Below are 26,287 nucleotides of genomic sequence, written 5' to 3'. Positions count from 1 at the left end.
CAAGGTGTTTTCTAGGATTAGATGCAAAAGGCGTTTTGGTAATTTTTTTTTGAGTGTCCACGGAGATTTATATTTTTATTAGTAGTGAAGATTTCTTGGATGCTAGGGCAACTGTAATGTCCAGATAAAATTTTGAAAGTCTCGATCAAGTCACCCCTTTCTCTTCTTTCTTGTAAGGTTGATCATATCATGACAGTAAGGGAGACAATGATTTCCATAAAACTATTGAGCTGTTCCCAAAAGTGAACAAATTGGCCAGGGGGGTAATTAGACTTCTCTATAGTAAATATGTGGGACGAAGGAGAGTTAGGACGACTAACTAAAATGGCTCAATAAATCGGTACTCGAGTTTTAGAAACAAGAGGGAAGAACCGTAATCCTATTTCAAATTGGCATGGTACTTACCAGAGTGGGAATATTTATCATGGTTGATACCCTGGCGGGCAGTGTGTCCAGGCGACAACTCTTGCATTTTCCGATGTCCAGTTTCAGGTCACGTTCGTGACCCCGCAAGAGTTTCAGGGAACGCCTCTTTGATTTAGGATCTGCTTTAAAAAGAGGAAGAAAAAAGCATAATTCATTAACCTCTCAGACATAGAATTTTATTTACTATGTGTCCCTTTGAGTACTGTCAGAACGTGATAATTTTTGTGTTATTTACGAGTTTTACTAAAATCTTCATAACTCACGTTTTGGGAAACGTAGTCTCATTCTAAAAAATGTTTTGAAAAGATTATGAAATCCACTATCGTATTGTGTTGTGTTATACGTAAATATTTGCGTTTCTAAATATACATTTTATAAAAACGTCAAAAATATGTAAAAATCGCTTACCATTATTTCAAAGCCTTGAAAAATGTACTTTTTTCAGTAGCATAAAGGAATAACACTTTATATAGTGAAGAAATATATTTAAAAACTATTAGTCACCTCAAAATATTAACCGTCCAAACTAAAATATTTTTAATAAATTATTTAGAAACGCAATAAATTATTAACGAACATCTTGACAGTTTCAATCGGCTTAGATAATGCACCTCTACGTTCCATAGATATCCTTGAATACAGACGCGTAGCGTTATTCATTATCGATACTCTGTTTTTTAAATCATGGCAATCCTTATACTAGTGATGGAAATAAATCAATTTTTGTAAAATCTCGCGAGTTTACGTGAAAAGACGTTCTAATGTCTTGACCGCTATTATCATATTTACGTCTTTTGACGTTCTAACGTTCTGAGTGGTTAATCAGAATTATTGACATTGATTTGGCACATGATAAAGGGAAAATTTATACCAATTTGAAAGAAAACTGAAGTAATACAAGACCTTTCGACTCTTAGGCTCCAGGGAGGTTGATATAATTGATTATATTATTTATGTCATTTTACACCCAGCAATGATTTTAATGATTAATAAATGTATTTAATCAAAAGGTAATAAATGATTGTAATTCGAACCTGATTCCAGTGTCACGGTGGGATCGAAGTCGAGGAAATTGTCCGTTGTGTTCCTCCGGGGCACCCGAGGCGTGGGTGGGGGGGGAGGTCCTTCTCCGGCATTGTAACTTCTGGAAAGAAAAAAAAAGTATTGTTACACAAAAATAAAAAAAAATTTCAAGACAAACATTCCGGGGTTACACATAGCCTGACAATATTTGAATTCATCCTACTACCGTCATCATAAGTAGAAAATGTAGCTTATGCAATGATGGAGGACTTAGCCAGGAGAGGAGTTGAACCCACAAGGCATTGGTGAGAACCAGACATATTCATCAATTTGACCAAAAACCGGTTATTTTTTTTATTTTTTTTTTTTTTATTGAATAAATAGTTAATACATATCAACAAACAAGTCCTGCTAAGCCAATTGAATTGGCTTGTCAACAGGTGCTTAAAGTTTAGTTTCATATACATTTTATAAGGTATAATTTACATCTTATATCTACAGAATCAACAATTTTTTCATACAATTTTTCATACATATTAAAGTAAATATTTTTTTTCCGATAGCCAATTTTTCACCATATTTAACCTTATTCATAGATTTACATTGCTTTATAGTGTCAGGTAATAAATTAAATATCTTCGGTATGTTGTATTCAAACGTTCTCTGTCCGTATTTATTATTAAATTTCGGAACTATTAACCCGTCATTGCGCGTGAATCTAGTACTGTATTTATGTTCTAATTTTTCTTTATGCTGCGGGGTAAATATATATTGAATTATGATTTTTTATAGCCTTAACAGGTAAAATTTTGGCACTCTGAAACAGCAACGTTAATGTTCAATCTTGGTTGTAACGCGTGTTTTCTAAATTTTTTTAAAATCCTAAAAAAAAACCTTTCACAATGATTTTTATAAAAGTTTTCCGCTCATCACTGTAGATCAGAGGTTCCCAAAGTGGTCTATATGGACCCCCAGGGGTCGATATCGGCATGTTGGGAGTCTATGTCAGCGAGAAAAAAATTTGGGGGTCCACGAGATTCAAATGGGGGTACATACAAGCGGACTCCCATTTACCTCAAGTCAACATTTAGGAGTTCCGTAAATGACACAATAGACTGAGAAATTACTTATTTGATATTTGTGTTTTTATATTTCGTAAAGTTGTTAATGGAGGTATATAAATAGAGTCTACGTTCCTTTTCTCGTCAGAATTAATATATTCAAGCAAAACATTGCACATTGGAAGCCGCGAATTTTCCTAGTTCCCCAACTTGTTTTTTGAAAAACGTCCAGGGTAATAATGACGTTTAACATTTAAATGCACTTCACACAGACTTCAAAACTAAGTTTGAGGACATTTTGACTATGGAAATGCAACGTTGAAGAATCGGATATCATGTGACAAGAAGAACTGACCGGAATAAGCACTGACAAAGAACTTAAGAGGCAGTTCTGTAGGGCTAGCTACAGAAAGAAATTCCCGTTGCTTATCCTGCTTCATTTTCATTTGGTGTAATACCTCACAAGGGTGCCCCTGTCTGCACAATGTAAAGACAGAGCAACTATACCGCCACCCGGTTGTTGGGCAGGCAAGGGAAGGAAATATTTTTACTAAAAAAATAAATGATTATCACATGGGACATTAATAGTTTTAAGAAAATTCAATATTCGGCAGGCAGGGGGTCTACGGAAAAAAAAAATTTGGCAAGTAGTCTATGGGGCAAAAAAGTTTGGGAACCTCTGATTTAGATAGATAACAAAACAAAAGCTTTCTATTTTTGAAACTGTTTTTTTATGGTAGAATTCCGTCATAATATTATGAATTAAAACTTTATAACTTTGTTGCCACTTATTTATTTAAGACTTAATTCATCTTCATTTCGCCCGTATTCATCATTATTTAGCCCATAAGGTAATAAACCACGTAGGTAAAGATAATACATATAATTTTTTAACACTAAAAAAGTAATTCAATGCAGCTAGTAATACAGTGAATACAAACATGTATAAAACTTTTTAATGCTATATTTTTACAGTAATGAACTGTAGTGAAAAATATTATGGTTTAAAAAAAATATATTCGTATAGATCAGTCATTCCCAAAGTGATCTTTATCAAGCCCCAAGGGTCGATTTCGATCCCTGGGGGTGCATGAGATGTCCTCTTAGGACAAATTGTATAATTATTCCTTGTTTTAAAAATATAAAGTTTATAATAATTAAGTAAGTAAGTATTTATTTACCTACTTACAAATCATACGATTTCGAAATGTTGGTATTGATTTATTAAATAAGAGTAAATTAGAAACACACTTTTTTGGAGACAAGGTCCACCATTCACAGAATTACTAGTATAAATAAATATATTCAATTTTCAGCATAATTATGTACTTCTATTAGGCCACTGTCTGATATTGCTGTATGTAAATTTCCATTGATGTACTTAAAATGCTATCACACCAGATTAATAATCATGATATCCGAGATATAAATACTTATAGAGATATTGAATAACTGGCACATTATGGGATGACATTATGTAGGTATCTGCTAACCCATAACTAACTGCTATACACATATAGAGATATTGAATAATTGGCACATTATGACGGGATGTATCTGCTAACCTATAACTAATTGCTGTACACATATAGAGATATTGAATAATTGGCACATTATGACGGGACATTATGTATCTGCTAACCTATAACTAACTGCTATACACATATAGAGATATTGAATAATTGGCACATTATGACGGGATGTATCTACTAACCTATAACTAATTGCTGTACACATATAGAGATATTGAATATTTGGCACATTATGACGGGACATTATGTATCTGCTAACCTATAACTAACTGCTATACACATATAGAGATATTAATATTTGGCACATTATGATGGGACATTATGTATCTGCTAACCTATAACTAACTGCTATACTCTTATAGAGATATTGAATATTTGGCACATTATGACGGGATGACATTATGTATCTGCTAACCGATAACTAACTACTACGTATATATTATAATGCATTAATAATCTGTTTTCCCAACACCGCACGCACAAACTATAAGTAGATCACAAATTTCAATCACTCTTCTAGCTAAGTCCTCCATCATTGCACAAGCAACATCTTAAGCTTTTTAATTAGAACATTTCTATTTTTCGTAAATTTTAAACTTAACATCCCTTTAAAGCGCATAAATTACCTGCCGTTAATGAATATTTTAAATATTCCAACTTAAATTATTAACAACTGAACATTTTTATTAAAATTGTTAAACTCTAAACTCGATTGTTGTGAACTTCTGCATTCAATAAATCAGCATGTACCTGTACCAACAACAAGACAAACAATAACATTCTATATATATATATATACATCTCATTCCAACTATTTTTTTTTATTGTTTCCATTCCCCAATACATAGACATAAAATAAATAGTTAACATAGGCTTGGTAACAAATATTTAAATAATATGGATTTATTTGACAATAATTTGAACTTGGCAAAGCAAACATTGCACATGCGAACTATTTCTAACTAGTTTATAAATTATGTTAACAATTTTGTACATTTTTATCAACATTATCATTGATTTGGAGGATGTTGGCAAATTATCTACTTTTACTTATTCATATTTTAACTTATGTAATGTATATGTGTGCATGTATGCGTATATACAGAGTGTCCGGGGTCAAGGTGCAGTAACTTCGGAGGTGATTCTACATGATGGTAGGAGCAAAAAAGATAATAACTTTTTCCGAAATTCCAACTTTTTTTTTCCATACAAAAAGACAAAGACATACCTACTAAAAATCCTTAGTGGAGGTACACACTTACCCATTCGCTGTGTGCTTGTCGAGCGCGAGACTGGTGATGTTGTTTATTATTTTCCAGTGAAGTTTTTGTCGTTGAGAGGTATGTTGTAAGTATGTTGTCGTAAATGTGGATTAAAAATCCTTACCTTTTTCACGGCATGAAACGATCATTGAAGTAATCAGCTTTCAGAAGAATTAATGAATTTGTTACGCAATGGTCGGCCTACAGGCCCTCTAACCCATTATCCAGTTATGTAACCCACATTTATAGTGAGTACATGTGAGGTATTGGTTTATAATATTTCTTTAAAGTGAACAAATCACAGATAATCTGTTACCAGCTGTAAAGCGCGGGAAGGGGGGGTAGAGGGTGTTAGTTCTAAGATCGGCCGGTCGATTTCAAATGATCCAAAAGCAATAATAATGCAGTATGCACACGCCGGCGCAATTTTTCGTTTGTAGCTGAAAAGAACATCTAAAAATTTTTATTTTTACTTCTACCATCATGTAGAATCACCTCCCGAAGTTACTGCACTTTCACCCCGGACACCCTGTATATTTGTATAATATATTTGTAAGTATGTAAGCATCTTTCTTTCTAATAATTGATTGCGATCCTCCTTGTTTTTAAATACGTTCTTGTAATTAAATTTATTATTACTGTAACTAACCAATTACTATTACACATAGAATATTGAGATGAATGTTGTGCTTACCTTGTTAGAAACATCATTATAACCATGTATAAATGTAAATTACTGTAAAAATTGTGTGATGTATTCTTTTGGCGAGCCAATAAATAAAAAAAACTTACCTGCCTATATTTTCCATAACTATTACATTTTATGTTACCTTTATTTTGTTAATTGTTATTTATATTCTACTAGTGGACCCCGCAATGCTACTGTATACCACAATGTTGCTGTTAAAAAAAATACATTGACTTTAATTCGACTCTATCTTATCTATTTCTATCTCTATCTCGATCTTATGCATTCCGGTGCAGGGATATTGCGTTAAGTATTCCTCGGGCGTCCCCGATTTCTTCTACCATTTAAACCACTCTCTAAACACTTCTGACACTAATAAGAACAAACAATAAAATTTTCAGTGATATCGCTCCTGTACTTTTCGAGTTTTGTGAGCGCAAACATACGCAGGCCGAATTTTTATATATTAACATGTTACTTATATTTTGTAATAAATATTATATTATATTTTCATTGTAATTTATTTTTTAAAAGATATACTGCATTGTACGTAAAATTCCTCTGGGTGTTTAAAATAAAATAAATAATAATGGTAACAGGAGTTTTTCAAGTAAGGTTGATCGTAGGGGATGTTAGCCTCTCTATAAAAAAAAGTATGCATAAACGGTGTCCAGAAACTTGTAGTATAATCGGGAAACTGAGGAATGTACATCACATAGAGAACCCAAAAAACATTTTTTTCAATCTGGGGGAGAGACTGTTTCGTTTATGTTAGCAAACACGGCGTTAAATGAGTTGTAATGTAACATGTAACGTACGTACCAGACTTACTCTTCAGGAATTCATACGTACGTACATTACACGCAACTCCTTGCGTGTATGCAAATGCTGTGTACGCTGACCCCAATGATACAGACACACCCCTCCAAGCATTTTGATACATATATAGTTTTTTTCCGCAACTAAAGCGTTAAACTTTTGAGTCAGGTCTACGCTTCAACTCATTTTAAAAGACACTAAACAGCTCATACTAATGCCTCAAGCGAACGATTTTTTTTTCAAAAATAACCTAAAAAATCGAATTTCAGACTCAATTTACTTGAAAATGAAGGCTCATATCAAAAAAAGTTATAGAAAAAAATAAACTCCAAATGTAATGTAGATTTACCAGTTTTCCACTTATTGTAACTATGAGTTTCCGGACACCAGTATAAGATATCATCAGATTATTGGTGTATGTTATGAAGTTAAAGGGAAGGAGACAGGGGAGAGGAAGTACATGGCTATTCAGATCTGGTTACCAAACACAGCTAAAGTCATTGCAACAATGTTTCGATTCTGAATGGTGGTTTTTCACCAGGGCGATGCTGAGAGTATCTACCACTGTGCAATAATGCATTGAAATCGCGATGCCTGGGTGAGATAATTTCTACTTTTATTTCCTAGGTTATGCACTTAGAATGGGTATTGGGGTTATTGAACCTGTCACATGTTTCTCACATCTCTTATTAACCTTTATGTACATGAAGGTAAAAATCATGAATCACCCGAAAGGGGTCCCTAGGGTCCCCCATATATTGCGGCGAGATTGTTGAGATCTCTTAATATTCCTTTTTCCCTTTCCAGTAACACTCAGATATTAGTTACTATTTTTATTACATCTTCCGTTTCAACCGGACAATGCCCATCTTTGTCCAGCAGTCAATCTATCTATCTTCTATCTATACAAAAAATGTACATGTTCGTTTGTTCAAAATCTTCAATCTCCAAAAGTTCTTCACTGATTGCTTTGAAATTATAACTCAACGTTGCATTCGAATACGCATGTGTTACACATTATATAGATGTGGCGCGAACGCGTGGCGGGGTACAGCTAGTCACTATAAAAGAGAGTAAAAAATTAAGCGTAACTCAAATACATATTATTGTAGCCCTTTACAATAAAACGCATTTTTTAAAGTAATTGGGATCTTATTTGATATCTTAGAAAATAGTAACAGAATAATTTTTTTTAATTGCAAATCGTTTACTGACTATTTTTTTCTAGGAACACCTTAAGTGTAAATGATATTAAAAAAAAAACTTAGACAAATCCTCATTTGGGGGGTGAATATTATACCCCAGACTGGTGCGGGAGGGTTAAACAAATTCCCTTATCCTAAAAAGGCTGGGTTGGGTCAATTAGCGAATATGGATATCAGAGCATAATACATAATTTTATTATTATTGGTTGTATAATTTATCTACGTGACATGAGATAATGCTCTACAAACAAGCCATTACATGCTAACTCAACCCATGATTAATGCTCTTCACTGATAAGACGCTATCACAAACGGGGGATAATTTAATCAATAATAATTTGTGTTAGACAATATTATAATTAAAATTGACAAGCCAACAAAGCCAATGAAGTATGTTGAAGTTAGGGTAACTTTTGATATCTGAACAGTTGCCATATTATATCGACCCATTTCAGTTTTTGATCAAACCCTGATGAATTATCAAGAATGAGGCACTTCTTCTACAGGGATACGCAGGTATCCAATACTTGACGATTGATATTCTTGAGTATCTTGGCGACTACCAGTAATACAGTCATTCATCTGCGCATCGATTCGTACACACATTGCAGACATTTTGTAAACTCATCGGCAACATCAGTTTCCCGCTACCAGCCGGGCGAGGTTGTTCCGATTCACGTCGTCGAGACTTTAAACATGATGTCAAATATTTCGTACAATGCGTGTGCTTTAGATCAATGCTAGGAAGACAACAGTCAACAAAAAATGACAGAATATAAAAACGACAACTGCAATAACTGCCGATTGTGAGTGAGGTTATGAAAGCATTCTAGTTTGACATTTTGAGAAATCAACAATGATTGGTGGCGATGTGGGTTTCCTGATTCCAGTAGTGATGTGTATGGAGTGAGCGTGACAATTTGTTTGTGAGTTAGTACACTACGTGAGTTAGTCAAAAAAATATATCAAAAATTTACAGCAATCTGAATTTCAACAGATAACAATCAGGGGAAATTTTGTATTTATTTATGTGATAACTACAAGAATCCCAACTGCCTGAAGATAGTGGAACACTATAGAATCCTTTTTTCTGAGGGTATATGGGCTGTGATGTGAGGCTGAAGGGAGAGAGAAAGGAGATTTTTCTATGTTTGTCCAGTACGTGTTTGGACACCATTCATCCGATTTTGCAGAAAATTTCAAAGTTTGTTTTTGTTAGTGCCAGGAGTGTTTAGAGAGTGTTTACAATGGTAGTGGGGGACGCTCGAGAAAGACTTAACGCATTATTTCTGCACTGGAATGAAATACAGAGTCGAATTAAAGTCTACATAATTGTAGTTTTTTAACAGTAACATTGTGGATTTCATGATACTACATGAAGGGAATGGTAGAAATAGTCGGGGATGCCTGAGAAAGACATGAATCAAATAATTATTTGCAGTAAAATGAGACGCAAGTAATGAACGAAGATAGAGGTGTAAGGAGAATGTATGACATGGAAGTGAATGGTTGAAGAGGTCGAGGACACCCGAGGTAGACATGGCACGATCAAGTGAAATAAATACTTATTACAATACAATAATATTATTTCCACCTTAAAAATACACCCAGTTGTCAGGTACCTACTCTAGAACTCACAACCTCAAAACTTTACCCCAAAACTTTATAAGGCCCCGAGCACCGCTGGGTACACATCAGCTAGTCCACTAATAACTTAGAAATTTGCCAATTGTGTTTTTATTTTGGTGACCTTGTAAAAGCAATTTAAAACAAAAACATTACCTACATAAGTAAAGCAATCAGATCCTTATCACAATTACTTGAACTTAATTCTGTGGTGAAAAATGACACAAAGTCATGTGCAACAGAAAAAGATAATGATGAATCAGTTTGGTACTTTAATAACCTCTGAATCAACAGCACGGGAAATTATTATTACAATTATTTATCACATAAATAAATCCTATCAAACATACTTATTTCGGTTGTCTGTGCTGTGTTAATTAGTCATGAGTGAAATGTTGGTCAATAAACTAAAAAATTCAAAATTGGAACTTATTGTATGAAGAATTCAGACAAGCGATAAAGTAGGTACCTACCTAGAATATTTTATAATATTCTGAATGCAACCTTAAATTCAAGTTGCGGACGTATCTGCCTATGCAACACATCATTCCTCCCGTTAATGAAAATGTAACATAACCCGTTTTCATCTCCTCTGGCAACTAGCTCAGAATCATATGGCGATGCCATACATAGTAATGAAAAATCATGTGTTTTTGGTTTGACAATTTGGTCGCCTAGAAATGTTTCAGATGCTTTAATTAAATACTGCGAGTAGAATACATCTTGGCCTTTGAAATAATCGAGTATTTTTTAGATAAGTCTTTTTATAAGCCCAGAAAAAAATAATGTATAAGGCCTATGAAAACTGCTTTAAAGTTCAAAATCTCCTACTTTCTATCCCATTTTCGGTTATGATTTTATTGTATAATGTGGCAAATTAAGTTATTTATAAAATGATCGAAAAAAAATTAAATATTTATGCCTGAACATCCACAAAATAAAATAAAAGGCACTTTTTGGCCATGTTTTTTTCTTGCATAAATCAAAACAGGCGGATGGTGTTAAGCGGGAATTTAAACCTTATCGCCATCTACGTAAGGGTTGTTATTGATAGCGGCTGAATTTAAAATATTACACGACGTAGTGCATCGCCTTAAATATATTGCTGTTTTATATTTACCTCTTCAGTCGTATACTCTGCCTTCTCACCAATTCGGGTCGCTTGGGTGGGGACTAAGGAGGTGAATTTAATTAAGAACATCTATTGATTATGAGTCTCAATTTTAATTGGGTTTGTCAAGTTTTAATACTAAATCTGAATTATACTTAGATCTACTTACATCTATAACTTAACTACATAGTCATATGGTTCGGGGTTGCTTCTCCACTATTCACATCGTCATTGTTCACTGTAACGACACTGTTGTCATTGAGTTGGTTCTGTGCGTTGGCCTTAGTAAGGCCGGAGTCCGAGGTGGCAACATCTGCAGTTCTGCAACTCCCGGCCGCGTCAGGTCACGGCACTTTCTTCGTCTCACGCCCAGCATCACGTCGCCGGGCGGAGGATAACATATCTTGCAAATCACTTTCTCGAACTTGACTGTAACTTTTTCATCCACCGCCCAGCATCACACTGCTGGGCGGGAAACGCCTACTTCACCACCACTACTGTCTCGGTCTCCTCTCTCTCCCGCCTCGGTGTTGACTATCTTCCTTCCGGAGCTCGCAGGACCTGTCGCTCTACCCCGCACTTCTCACTTCTTTCCGTACAACCCACGTCTGTCAACACTTTCTTTGTTTTTGGGCGCACACTGCGGGACACACTCAGTTTATAATTCAAATTTATTTGAGACGAAATTATATTTGTCGAGGTCATTATTTATCTTTATCCAGTATTTTACGGATTACACGACAACTACTATAACCTTTACTAGTTATAGTAGTTGTCGTGCGTAGATTCGAGAGCCATCTTACCCTTACACACTCAGTTACTACCGCCATCTAGCTTGTTAGAGCTACTAAATGACCATTTTAACAGTCACCAGGGTTCGTTCATTCGATGGTGATGTTTTAGGACATTTCCATTAGTCTGTATATTCTAGCAACTGTTGCATGTATTTTTGTTAGTTTATAAAACGGAGTCTTTGTCTTCTCGCAAAAATGAAAATTTTAGGAAAGATCGATAGTGGTGTTTGTTTGTTTAAACGAAATACTTGTTTTAATTACTGGCATTTATTACGCCCATGTACTAGCATTCGTCGCCTTTACTAATTGGAAACATGCCCGGTTTTTGGGTTGGTGGATCAGTAAGAGAGTACTGTATTCAATTATCTCCTGCTACCGTCATTATAAGTGGAAGATATTGCTTGTGCAATGATGGGTGACTTTGCTAGGAGAGGAATTGTATCCACGAAGTCTGTGGGACCATAGGCATTTGGAACTCATTTCATAATTTTTTTTTAATAAACTATTATATTTTTATCTAATTATTTGATTCCTTTATTTTGGGTTAGACACCATATCTCACAACCATACGTAAGTAAGTTTTATTTTCTTTAATATTAGCTGTACCTCACTACACGATGCTGTGGCTCAGTCTGTCTGTGCAGATAGAGAAACAACAGTGCGTGTTGCTCATACGTCCAACAGACGGCGCTGTTTAAAAAAAAAGCATGTTTTTACTAGTCACAGGTGACCTCTATATGATACAGGTGTATAAAAACACACTTGTATTCGATTGCAACATTGTGTCAAAATTTCAAAGCAATCGGTAAGGATATTTAAAATATTGAACAAACAAACATTTACATTTGGATTAAAAATTAGTTTTACACTGTATTGATGTATAAAGCAGAAAATCTTTTGGTCTGCCATTAGGATATTGCATAATATTTTTTCTCTTTCAATGTAACAATTTGCAGCTCACAAAACTAATTCCACGATAAAACCTATCAAAAAGTAAGTATTTTTATTTGTTAAATGAAAGACAAACATCAGGTTACGAAAAAACCTTACAATATTGAAAATCTCCTACTACCATCACAGTAAGCGGAAAATTTTGCTCGTGTTGTGATGGAGGACTTAGCCAGCCGAGGAATTGAACACACTATGCCTGGGTGGGACCCAAACGCAACGTCAACTCAGCCACCGACCGGTCATATTCGTAAGTGTTCATATTCTTTTTTCCATATTCTTCAATAAATATTTGAGTCAATGCTGCATAAGATAAGTAGGCAACACATCGCTCGCCATACACTACCAATCGGAATGTATGGCGAGCGATATGCTGAAATAAGCAAAGCCACGCAAATATAGCCCGCTTACAGAGTAGTCTGTCACAGGCTTAAGTAAGCAGTGGCTCTAATAGTAAGTATCGCTCTATGAACAAAAGTTGGCCGAGAGTAGTTTCGTTGAATATTTGGAAATGGCCATTTTATAATCATCTTCGCGTGATTTTTTGGGTGCACAAGTTCCTTACAAATTTCATAGAAAAATACATTTCAATCAGAAATTTGACATATTTTTCTAATAACGGTAAATTTATTTATTTGGTTCATTTTTCTTGCGTAGGCACAGCTTTTTAGCTTTTAAGGACTGCTTGTCACTGACTGGGTATATTAAACGACTGAATCAAATACCGATCTGTCACAGAAAAACCCCTGCTAAAAATAACAAATTATGAGTCGGTTATTAATTAATAATTATTCTGATGAAATTTCCCTTCGTAAATTACATGCAGCCATCAAATACCCATCGATCTGAATCAACGTGGGAAGCAAATCAGCATTCGCCCTGATTAGCCTAAGCGGCGAGGAATTTCATCATTGCGAAATAATCAGATGAGGCAATGAACCCAAAGTGGCCGCAAATTGATGGGGAATCATAATGTGGCGTTAGCGCACTGAACGGATGACACCTAGAAATGTGTCCTATACCGATTTGAAAGAGAACTGGTGTCGCCGATTTGCATAAGACCCTTAGAATCTTAGGCCCCAAGCTTAATTTTATTCTATAATAAGTAAAAATAAAAAAAATTGTCATTTCATAGTTAGTTGATATAGTATAAAATAATATTATACACAGTGTACGAAAACTCGTAGTACAAGCGGAAAATTGGTGAATCTACATCACTTTTTTTTCTTTTACGTATTCAATAATATTACTATTCATTTTACAAAAAAAAAGTTTATTATTTATAATTTTTATTATTTTTATATTTATTTTGTTTAACAATTTTTTTTTAATATAATTGTTTTTGGCTTTCACCCTTCAAGGGTGTTCTAGGCCTTCATTCCGAATTATGGAGAGATGGAAGATGAATTTATACATCAATTTTGTTTAAATGGGCAAAATAAAACAAAAATTAAAATGGAGTTTAAAAATTAAACTTGATGACAATAAATAATCTAAATCAAATTTGGAGGAGATTTTGACGTGCAACTTTTTTTGATTAGGGCTTTCGTTTTCGATAAGCGTTGAAAAGCTCAAAATTTTTTTAACCTTTTTAGTTGATGAAAACAATGGAATTTTTAAAAAGATTAAAAAATCATAATGCTCAGATCAAATAAAAAGATTCTATGCTCTCTATGTGATGCAGATTCACCAGTTTCAGGCTGTACTAGGAGTTTCCGGGAAACCTTGTATAGACAGTATGTTATCAGCACGTTCCAGAGTGGTAGATACTTAGTAATTCCCTGATGGAAGACAACCACTCAACGAAATGTAGCTTGAAACAACTTTGTCTATGGGTGGTGACCAGATCTGAATAGCTAGGTACTCCTCTTCCCCAGTTTTTCAGCTTCACAACATACAGACAGCTGTGACTCTTGCGCGTTATTCATGTACAAGAAAATAATACCTTTCGTCTCCGATCAATTTTACCTGAATTAAAGGCAATTTGACCTCACTCGGGGCATGCTTAGATACGCCCACACCACACTTCTGTAGGTTTATCTCTCCAGTGCGTTAATGCCACAATTTTTTATCTAGACAGCGCTAATGCGACTTCAATAATTCCCCAGCGCGAGATAAGGACTTGAGCAAACAACGGACGCCAGATTATATACCTGTTAATGAGATAGCGGAAAAAAGTGGGATGATGGAATAGTCGGAATTATTTATTGAGATTGTGAATCATTCGCAGGTCATTTTGTCATTTACATTCCGGTGAATCGTGACGGATGATGCTAATGAGATTGATTCCTTTCTTAAACAATGATTCAGTAAGCAAAAGAAATTTTTCTTTCTTTCGTAATGTGGGGGGGTAGAGAGGGAAACATCTAGGTTTGCGAGCCAGCCTAGGACGTCAGGAGTTGCCCTGTGGAACTAATCATTCCTGCAGGGGAATGAATAGTGCAGGCATTCCTTGACCACGTGTGCAGTGGTCTGTACTGCTCCGCTTTCACAAATCGCCGACTCTTTAAGGGTCTACCTATGCATCATATGAGAACAACGACTGTGGGAGAATTTAATTCTATTGATGGAGGACCAGAGTTTATGTGACAGTAAAAAACCCAGGCTGTCTCTCAGTGGGGTCGTGTACAAGATGGACATTTCTCACGTCAGCCGATTGCCACTCAAGTTTCCACCTCCTGGAGTGAGAGCTATTCGACGGAGCCTTGCTCCTTCCATCCAGAAGAGTTTTCATGCAGGATGAGAGACAACATCTTGATACTTTGCAGCGCTTTATTGTATGCACTCAGGGTTGCAATCTCTCGCCTGATATTTGGCGGAAATATGTTTGGAAGTATGGGGAGTCAAGGGAGAGGAGCAGATTTTAGCAGATGATGATTCGAATTGTGAAACAACTGGCCAATAATGAAATAATAACAGAACTTGAATAGAACCCTCACAGAACTTGAAAATAAAATTCGAAATTTGATGAATTGTTCAAATTCTGTGCAACAAACTGATTTGAAAAAAACACTGCGAGGACCAAACACAGGATGTACTCATTTCATCAGAGGTTACTTTGACTCATGCTGATAATTTTCCTTTCGCAAACAGAAATATTTGGCAAGTTTTTTTTAATACTAATTCTGCGATAAGAAATTGTACAAATAATACGACATTTATTCTTCAAAATACGTTAAGAAAATAAGCACAATGATGAGCTAAAAACAATTGCTACTTATTTTAAGACTTAGTGGAAAGAAAAGTGATTGTAATACACCTCCATTCACAAGGGAGTAAAAAGTTTGATTTTTTTGGGTTGGGGATTTGGCGATCGACCCAATGTTTTTTTGTTTAAATTTTTTTAAATTATTGTATAGATGAGGCCACCTCAGTGAAATCTTCCCTTGTGGGGCCTTCTGGGAACTAAAGGGGAGTGCAGAGGTGAGACGAGGTTCTCTTTCCTCTTGGGGACTTCAGGGAACCAAGGGGGATTGTATAGGAGAAATGAGACCTGGGAATACACATTGTGGAACCAGAAGAATAGCCACATATCCAATAACAACCCTGGTGAACTTTATAAAAGGGACCGGGTGACTGTTAAAGGAATGAGATAAAATGAGAGATAGCACAATGGGCTTATGGCCTAAGTGCTCACGGGAACTATATGTAAACCGTCTCCGATGTATAAATAAATAAATTATTGTACTGCAGATTAGTCATCCATTAAAGACTTTCTTATTTTAACATTCTTAATTTTTGGTGAGATAAGATACAAAAAAAATTTAAGATTATTTAAAGACTAATTAAAAAATATATCTATATATTTTAGTAATTTCATTCAATGGCACCACTCCTCATGTCATGGCTAGCCTGTGCTAGAACATCTGTTCCGACGGGTGGAATCTTGAACAAGTTATGGTGACGAATACGGCTAAAGTTTTCAGGCACGTTTAAGCCATAGCATTCCAAGAGGAATGTACCAATGGAGTTATCCACTATATTAAAACTATTAAAAGATTTGCATAACGTACGATTTCTAGGCTAAATTTATTCGTTAAGGCGATGCACTACGTTGTGTAATATTTTGAGTCGAGCCGCTATCAATAACACACCTTACGTAGATGGCGAAAAGGTTTAAATTCCCGCTTCACACCTTGTTTTGATTTATGCAAGAAAAAAACATGGCCAAAAAGTGCCTTTTATTTTATTTTGTGGATGTTCAAGCACTAATATTTAAATGTTTTTCGATCATTTTATAAATAACTTAATTTGTCACATTATAAAATAAAACCATAACCGAAAATGGGTTTGTAAGTAGGAGATTTTGAACTTTAAAGCAGTTTTCATAGGCCTATACATTATTTTTTTCTGGGCTTATAAAAAGACTTATCTAAAAAATACTTGATTATTTCAAAGATCAGGATGTATTCTACTCGCAGTATTTAATTAAAGCATCTGAAACATTTCTAGGCCACCAAATTTTCAAACCAAAAACACATGATTTTAAATTACTATGTGGTGCATCGCCTTAAGTTAAGTAAGTCCATATTATTATGCTACAGCTGACAGAATTTAAAATGTTTTGTTAATTTTTTTACTAGGTAGGTACATACTTATCTTAACAGCATCGCAAGAATGAAAAAAAAATGTTAAGGATTTTTACAGAAACCAAACACGAAAGAAAAAAAAAGAATATTCACTGGGCATACATACAATCAATTCTGTTTCTTCTGGACTATACTAAGCTAGTACTAGTGTATGCTTTTATAAGTAGCAATCAGTATTCAACATCATGCATGCACATCTCATAAAAAACTAAGCCAATAATTATTGGTGTTGACGATTAGTAATAAATAAATGAAACGATAAATGAATGCTGTAACTGATTTTGTCATAAAAAAGGCCAAATCAGTAGCAAAAGATGCTAAAAAAGGTTGCCATTTGATTGTAGTTTTCTCCTAGGTGTTTAAATGTGTCAGAACTGTGACTTTGGCACTGGGTAAGTCTGACTTCTTCTGAAGTACACATCATGGACGGTTCGAAGCAGCGGTACTGCGTCACTCCAGACCGCCGCAAATAAAAGTCTCACAATGGACTGCGCTGTAAACTATTACCTTACTTTCGGACTTTAGTTTTCTGCGTGGCGGCCTGGAGTGGTGCGTGGTACCGCCATTCCGAAGCATTTCGTGGCACTGTACAGGGGTGTCTTATGTGTATTTCTCCTTTTTCCGAATCCTGGGTGAAGTAAACCTGCCTGACTAACTTTGCCTTCACGGGCTGACAGTGCTAAGCCCCGCATTCGGAATTTCTACTGATTTGTAACATATTTCTCTTGTACATTTTAACTTCTTAAAAAAAACATATGTTATTTTTTAAGATACTAACTATACGAAATTGTAATTATATGAAATTCCCTCGATAGAAAATAATTACAAATTATGCTCCGAAAATTATTAACCTGTTAACCGGGCAGGACGTATAAATACGTCAAACTTAAACAGTATCGGGTACGGGTAGGACGTATGAATACGTCCTTGAAATATATGTTGCGCCTTGGAACGAGCGGTACGTATATTTCCGAGCATATCACACGGAAATTGAGTTTTTAATTTTTAAATATTTTAATTATTTAAATTCAATGTTTCTCTTTTATATGTGTGCTTTTATTTACTGTTCTGTAATTATAACCTTTTTTATATTTTTTGTAATCTAATTGTTTTTAAATATTATATTTTTTAATTCGATGTTTTCACTTTTTTTGATGCATAAATAAAAAATAAAAAAAATATGAAATTACGTCCACCGGGCGTGACGTATTGATACGTCCTAGTGAAGGAGTTCGCGCCCGTTATATGATGCGTAATTCAAAACTGAACTCCCCGGTTTACAGGTTAATAACACTGTTCTGTCTTTGTTCTGTTATTTAATACTAGCGAACCCCGCAATGCCTCGCTATCGCTAATGTCTTTCCCGTGCGTCTCCGACATCTTCCACCATTCACTACTGTATACCACAATGTTACTGTTAAAAATCTACATTACGTCGACTTTAATTCTACTCCATATCTCTGATTGCGTTAAGTATTCCTCGGGCATCGCCGACTCCTTCTACCATACATACGACTCTATAAACACTCCTGGCCACAGACATAGGAATTAATAGACGAGAAGATAATGGCGAGGGGTAAAATCAACTGTTGAAGAACGAAGGGGGTAAGGCTGACTGTGATTCGTCAATAAATCATTCTGACAGTAAATAGGCATCTCGCATTATAATATCACCATTTACTTCTTAAAAGTAAAATCTGCTTTTGAATGAATAGACATTTTTACATGGGAGCGCAAATTACTCGCCACGTTATGAACTAATTTGCGAAGTCCAAATTCGGCAAAGTAAGGCAGCTTCTATTTTCAGAGTCGTAGTTAGTTTCAGAGTATTTAGTTAAGACACTTTTACAAATGTTTCATAATTTACTTACCCCAGTAAACAACGATGAGCACACTTGAGAATCGCTACATTGTGATGTGATAGTATATGTTTCTAAAACTGATCCATATAATACGGTGTGAATAAGCTTAAAATAAAGTAAAATAATGCTTACTTATGGAATGTAATACGACAATTGGGTTTATTCTCTTTTTCACATCTATTTTTACAAGTTTTCATATCACAAGTCAACATTTTGCCGTGTTATTTCGTAAAATGAACCGATGATGCCTCGACCATGGTTCGCACAAGAATGATGACGTCACGTTTTCAAATTTCACTTGAGGCCATACACGAGCCCAGCCGGCTCCAATGGAACCGGTATGGGGAGTGGGGATAATACGCTTTTAATCACTTAGGGCAGGTCTACTAATATTCATATGTCTATGGTTACAACCCTCTAACATTTGTATTTACGGTGACCGGATAAATCATCAAAATGATAATTCATCACATCTTTAAAAAGTTATATAAAGTGATGAAACAAAAACTGGGTTAAGTAGGTTAGGTTAGGTTTAAATTTTTTTTTCATCGTTTCTAATGACTTTTTAAAGGTGTGTTGAATTGTCGATGTGTTAATTTATCATGGAACCGTATTTACATATGTATCTTCTTTTAAAATCATCTTCTTCTTCTTTTTACTTTGCTTATTACGGAGCCTTACAAGTAGATTAAAAGTGACTATAGCACTTGCACTAAAAAGAAGAAAAATAATGTACCAGAAGATTGTGACACCATTTTACAGAGCACCGAAAGTTGCAGGGATGTTTAAAGCTATTTTCCTTATTTCTAATCCACACAAAATATAGGAAATAAGTGTAAAGTTTGTATCACTGTGACCAATCCAAAATAAGATAAATTATCTACAGGGAGCACAGAAACTACTCTGGGTAACCTATTTGTGTTTGCCCTTGTTCCTAATCCCGACTGATTTATATAAAGTTGCAAAATTATTACGTTTAACATTTTAGATCACTTCTAAGTAAAAGATGTACAAAATAAGTGTAAAAAATATGGTTATTGTTTAAAATATGAAAAGTCAATTTGAATATCGGTGTGATCAAAAAAATTGTATCTTTAAATGTGTAACTAACTTCCTTATGAATCTGATGTTTAAAGGGTATGATATAAATTTTAAGTCAAAAAGAATTATCTATGTATTTATGTATTATCTCATAAAAGTTTTTAAAACTGTGTTTACTGAGGTCTTATGCTCCGCTGAAAACTTGAGATTATGCAATTGAAATGACAAGGCTGAAATAAAATAAGTGTGGCACTGTGACATCTCATGATCAAATTGATAACTTAACAATATCGGATTGATACGACTTAACTTGTGACGATTTTATATCCCGAGCATGGTTGCGCTGTCGATAGCCAAGCCGATATTGACATGAAATAAATAAGAAATCATTTAACGTTGGCATCTGTCTATGGATTGAAATTCGGTCAAATTAACGTCAAACTGCTTTGTAAAAATACAACTAAAATTGACGTACCAACTTTAATACGTATTGGCTATCCGCATGTACTTTTTGACACTAAAAAAAGGGAGTTAATTAATTAATGATGTATTTAATCACAACTTATTATATTTGAAAAACTATCGTTTCTCCAAGACTGAACCAATGTAACATCATTGGCCTGCACATATTCTCAGCGAAAATAACCGATTGACAATGAATATGACTTCTTTCAATTCTAAGAGCTTCTTTACTCACCCCCGTTCAATAATAAGCTCGACAAATGACATTATTCCAAAATATGTCTGTATTGACAGTTCACCGAAGTTTATCTAACAATTTTGAAGCCGTGCTAAAATTTGTCTATCAGCCGTCGGAACAATTCTTATCAATTGTTAACCGTGCTCGCAAATATCGCTAACTGAACATAGATGAAGGATTTAGTCAGTATTATATTAGTATAGAGTTAGCTAGGAGCTTAAAAGTTTAAAAGTGTATCTTACTTGTATTTCTCCTTGTTCCGGATCCTGGTTCTAGGAGGGGTGCTGCTGAGGTGGTCATACTCGGCAGATATGGACTCCAGACCTTTCCAACGACGCTCCACAACTTCACCGTCTCTGCAATTCAAAACTATTGTCAGTTCAAACATCATTGTCGCATTGATTTAACTGAATAAAAGGATGGGATGAATTGATGATATTGTTCTGTTCTGAGTGATACTTTCCCTGCATTATGATTCTTATGAAGAACCATGGGGAGATTCCGGTTCAAGAGCGCTGTACGAATATATAATAAATACAATCTAAATATATGCTATTACTAACAATAGAGTAGACAAACTATTATCAACTCGTGGCTAACAGATTGCATCCACTGGTTCGTCGATCACTAATACAAAATTATATGTACAATGAATGCATTTGATCAACAAACGTGATGCTGCTAATAGACATATATTACAATTTATTTACATTCTGTACAGGTAAATAATATAGATACTGGACCATATTTAACTGGGAGATCACTTGAGATTATCACTGTTCATTGTCTATTAGAGAAATGTATGTACAGTTCGCTAGAGGACATAATTTAACTATTGTTTCACACCAATGATTATTTTCTAGATGACATAATTTAAGTATTGTTTCACAGCCAATGATTATTTTCTAGAGGACATAATTTAAGTATTGTTTCACAGCCAATGATTATTTTCTAGAGGACATAATTTAAGTATTGTTTCACAGCCAATGATTCTTTTCTAGAGGACATAATTTAACTATTGTTTCACAACCAATGATTCTTTTCTAGAGGACATAATTTAACTATTGTTTCACAACCAATGATTCTTTTCTAGAGGACATAATTTAACTATTGTTTTACAATCAATGATTCTTTTCCGGAGGACATAATTTAACTATTGTTTCACAACCAATGATTCTTTTCTAGAGGACATAATTTAACTATTGTTTTACAATCAATGATTCTTTTCCGGAGGACATAATTTAACTATTGTTTCACAACCAATGATTCTTTTTCCATTTAATATTTTTTATTAATTGTTGAAAATATTTCACGCCAGTGATTGCTGTTACAAAATAGATTTCCTTTAATTATTTTTATGCCTATTAGTCTTTAACTAATGTTATACCAAGCCCTGAACACATATATAGCTTGATATACTTATCCCTGCAGGTGGCCAAAAGAGGAACCAACAAACAGATAACTTTATACGTAAATTTTTGTATTTAAATATGCTGTACAATAATCCCAACTGTACGGAGCCAATTGGACTATGGCATTCCCAATCAAGGTATGTTGTGAAGCTGAGAGTTGGGAATGGACGGAGAAAGGGAAGAGAAAGGTTGGGAAGTTCCTGGCTTTTCAGATCTGGTCACCAAACATGGTTAAAGCCATTTCAGGCTATGTTTCGTTTCTGAATGGTGGTTTTTCATTTCATTGACATTTTTGTACTCACAAAATCAACACAAAATGAAACAATTTTTAATAAATACTAGACCTACTTTCTGGACATATTTGTTGCCACCGGCAACTATGTATGTGCGATCTAATTCCACCAGTTTAAATTTACTCTCAGCTGTTAGCACTTAGCGGTAAAGAATGGGAGGTGATACTATTACGCAGCAAGCAGCAGAGGGGCTCAAGCATTATAAATTATAATTAAAGTGCTGGAATGCCAGCGAAGTCGCTATAAATGACATTTATTTCACTTGTGTCTGGATATATGGACAACACTAAAAATAATTTTTGATATGTAGGTACTATGAAAAAAGTAACTCGCATTTTATATGTCAAGGACATGAACAGGATGAAAATATCTTCAATTATATTCGATTAATATATTGAAATATTGAATTGGTAAAAAAAATTTACTCACTGAATGAAAGAATAAATAGTTCAACATAGTAATTTCGGTTGTCGGTGCATGGATGCATGATTTTTAAATTGTAATCCTGCGTAATTCGTGAAATTATTCAAGTTCAATGAACTTTCAATTTTCATAATTGGAACTGATAAGTATTATCAATCACATCAGACAAGCGGTAAAGTAGGTACCAAAGGCACAATTGTTTGGCAGAAATTTTCGTGTGACAAAGTCATCAAGAAATGGACATTCAGCGAGATTTTGTTTTTTTAGTTGAGAGGTTAAATGCCGATTCTAAGTCCGTTTCAGTTTTTGAACAATTTGTGATCGGCAGAAGAAAACAACTATCATGTTGTTAAGCTGGTCAGTTTATTAGAATTTGTTAGAAAGCTGAAACGCACTTAGAATCGGCGTTTAACGGGAACCTTTCAAACGTTACATTTGAATTTCCGCGAAACAACTGGGCCTAACATTCGAAAGCTAAATTTCTTATTTTGAAAGGCAATGATTTACAAATATTTGCAGCTTTACAAATCCGTTTGGTGACTTAGCAGGGGTGCCCGGGTTCGTGGGGTGAGGTTTGTCTAGGTCTTGGCGGCGGATGCTATTGCCCACCTACTGCGTGGCGGGCCGGATCGAGAGAGACTGTTTGAAGGAGACCCCCCCCCACCCCTAAAAGCTCTGGAAAACCTTTCCAGAACTTCCCGTCTTTCCTAAGATGACATAAGCATAGAAAACAATCCCTCAGGGCCTCCTGTGTGCAGCAAATGTAAAACAATCCATATCTACAATTATAATATCCCGTGATTTTTAACGGGTCTGCTCTAGCGTATACCAATATAATTTTCCATCGGCCGCGGAAAAAAAAAAAAAAATAAAAACATTGTGTCCCTGCCCCAACGTTGCATGTTTTCACAAACATTTAGTTCAATGGCTCGAGACCCGCCTTAAGAGGAAGCTACAAGCCAAAAATGTGTATATTCTTGGCATACCTTATATTGTAGGTAATAGGCATTAAAATCCCTTAGCAAACGGAGTCTAGAAACGTTCGATTTCAAGCACAAAACTGGTTTTTATTTATTTTGTAAATCATTTTATAAGAAAGCAAAAAAGTTAATGAAGTGAAACTGTCACAGATAATCTTAGCTATAATACTGTATTTTTTAAGTTGTTTTCTTTACGCGTTCATACATTTCTATTGAAAAAAAATTTTTTTTAGTAGTTTACATTTATATTTTTTATTAAGTAATTTATTTTATTTATTCGCATTCTACTCAAGCGAAACGTTATAAAGATTAATTAAAATAGTGATTTAGCATTAAGATTCGCCTTAAAACCAACTTTTCCAGCAATAATAACATTTTGATGATTTATACGGCGCTGTTTTTAGTGAAAACTTACCTCAAGTGCGCTGAAATTATAACTACAATAGGAACAATATAATTTCCATGTGCGTACTTACTTACGAGTATGACAATTTCTATATAATATGATCCAATGATGATGCATGCGTGGAGAAAATTATTAAAAAATCTTTTCAAATTCAGACAAGCGACCAAGTATATCGACGCCGGAAAGGCAAAACGGCGTAACCGTCAATTTAGTCAAATATGAGTAAATCAGTTTTGATTAGAATTTTTGTCTGATAAAAACAGTATATCTAACTCTACTTTGACTAAATTGTCGCTTACGCCCTTCTGCCTCTCCGGCTTCAATATTATATTTTATCAGACGATTATTTTTATTCTATATTTGAAATGTGCTTCTGTTTAAACAAAATTTCTCAGTGTTCATCTTGGCAAGTCAAGTTACATACCCCCGTTATTTTTCACGAGTAACAAACAACCAATGACAATGTTTGTACATAATGTCAATGGTGACAACTAGTTTAGTATAAAACTAAACACAGAAGTAAATAATATATATGTAAATAACAGCTTAGAAACTTTTTTTCATAACTTCTAATGACTTTATATCACTTTTTAAAAGTGTGTTGAATTGTCACTGTGTTGAGTTATTATGGAACCGTAAAAGACTTGTTTTTGTTTCAAATTTATCTTAACTACAAACTCGCGAATTTGCAATACTTATTTATTTATTAACGCCCTTTTTCGGGGCTTTTACATGAGAATATTAAGAAATATACATTATTTATTGTACAAAACTGAATTACTTCATAAACAACATTTGTTTAAAGATAAATTGAAGATGTTCCTGACTTGGTATAATTGTTTCCCTCCATTAGCATTCTGGGCAAAGAGGAATACATATGGTAGTTAGTCCCAGAATTTCTGCACTAAAATAAATCCTGACTTCTAGTATTACGTTGTGGAATCCGAAAGCTTATCAATTCTAGCAATACCGGACTATCAACTAAATCATTTAGAATTTTATATAGAGATACCAAGTCAGCGAGAATTCTTCTGTCTGACAATTTGTTTCATCACTTTCCAAGACTTTATATAACTCTTTAAAGATGTGATGAATTATCATTTTGATGATTTATCCGGTCACCTTTCGAAACATAATACATTATTCAATACAAACCGATACGACTCTAGGTATGAAGAAAAAACAATAGAATATCTTGGAATTTCCAAAGAAAACGAAAGCATTATTTTCGACTATTTGCCATTGAGAATTTTATTGCTTATACAACTACTATTACGTTGTGATAATGTTTACTAAAAGAAATATATTTTCGGACTGGATTTCCGGCAAAGCAACAAGCGACATGTGCCACGTGTTCAATTATTTTCCCTATATGCGTACATCAATTATTTTTTAAAGACCGTTTGAATAAATATTATTGGTAACGATGATTTATTTTGTGCTAGGGGCTTACCGCTGATAGCTCCGTTACAACGTACCACATATCTTATTCTATTTATACAAAAAAAAGTTTAAAAGATTTGGGTGCCGCCGCCCGGGAACCATTTATTGGATAACCAAGACCTCTGCTACAGGTCACCCCAAGTGGTTTGGTACGTTTGGTGATTTAGCAGGGGTGCCCGAGTTCATCGAATGAGGTGTGTTCAGGGCGGTTCCATGATAAATCAACACAATGACAATTCAACACACTTTTAAAAAGTGATATAAAGTCATTAGAAACGATTATTATTAAGTTAAAAGAAATTTTACATTTCACTTTTTTAACTTAAATAAATACATACAACATTAAATAAGTAGTTTTCTAATATTGTTCTAATAACTTGAGATTAATTTTTTTTTTAAATACATTTATACTCTCCGTTTTAAGGTTATCTGGAAGGAGATTGTATATTTGTACACCCTCGTGGCCAATACCTCTTTTGCCACTTTCAGTCCTTACAGTATTTGTGTACAATTTGTTATGTTGCCTAGTAAATGTTGTGTTTGTGTGTATGAGTCCATTTTGAATTTTGTGGATTAGGAGGCATATATTATGTTATATTCGTACAATTTTCTTATTTATATTATTATTTAACCTAACCTAACC

General features: G+C 34.4%; 1 protein-coding gene across 4 annotated transcripts in view; it reads right to left on the bottom strand.

Annotated features, from left to right (window-relative positions):
• Mekk1 (mitogen-activated protein kinase kinase kinase 4) overlaps positions 1-26,287 on the bottom strand; it is a 100,695-nt gene that overhangs the window by 37,798 nt on the left and 36,610 nt on the right. For 2 of the 4 annotated variants that reach the window (XM_089639663.1, XM_089639665.1), the window contains exons 2-4: positions 20,930-21,043; positions 1,461-1,570; positions 406-548 (exon numbers count right to left, since the gene is read on the bottom strand). In XM_089639663.1, the coding sequence (XP_089495789.1) occupies positions 406-548; positions 1,461-1,570; positions 20,930-21,043 (367 nt within the window). Of the gene's footprint in view, positions 1-405; positions 549-1,460; positions 1,571-20,929; positions 21,057-26,287 lie in introns of all 4 variants that reach the window. The other 2 variants (XM_089639666.1, XM_089639664.1) reach the window with 2 other exon arrangements.

Source organism: Hesperophylax consimilis, chromosome 14 (genome assembly GCF_061612785.1).
Source record: "Hesperophylax consimilis isolate HC1 chromosome 14, BYU_Hcon_1.0, whole genome shotgun sequence".
Lineage (NCBI taxonomy): Eukaryota > Metazoa > Arthropoda > Insecta > Trichoptera > Limnephilidae > Hesperophylax > Hesperophylax consimilis.
The sequence above is the reverse complement of the archived record's forward strand: the minus strand, read 5'-3'. Positions and strand labels throughout refer to the sequence as shown.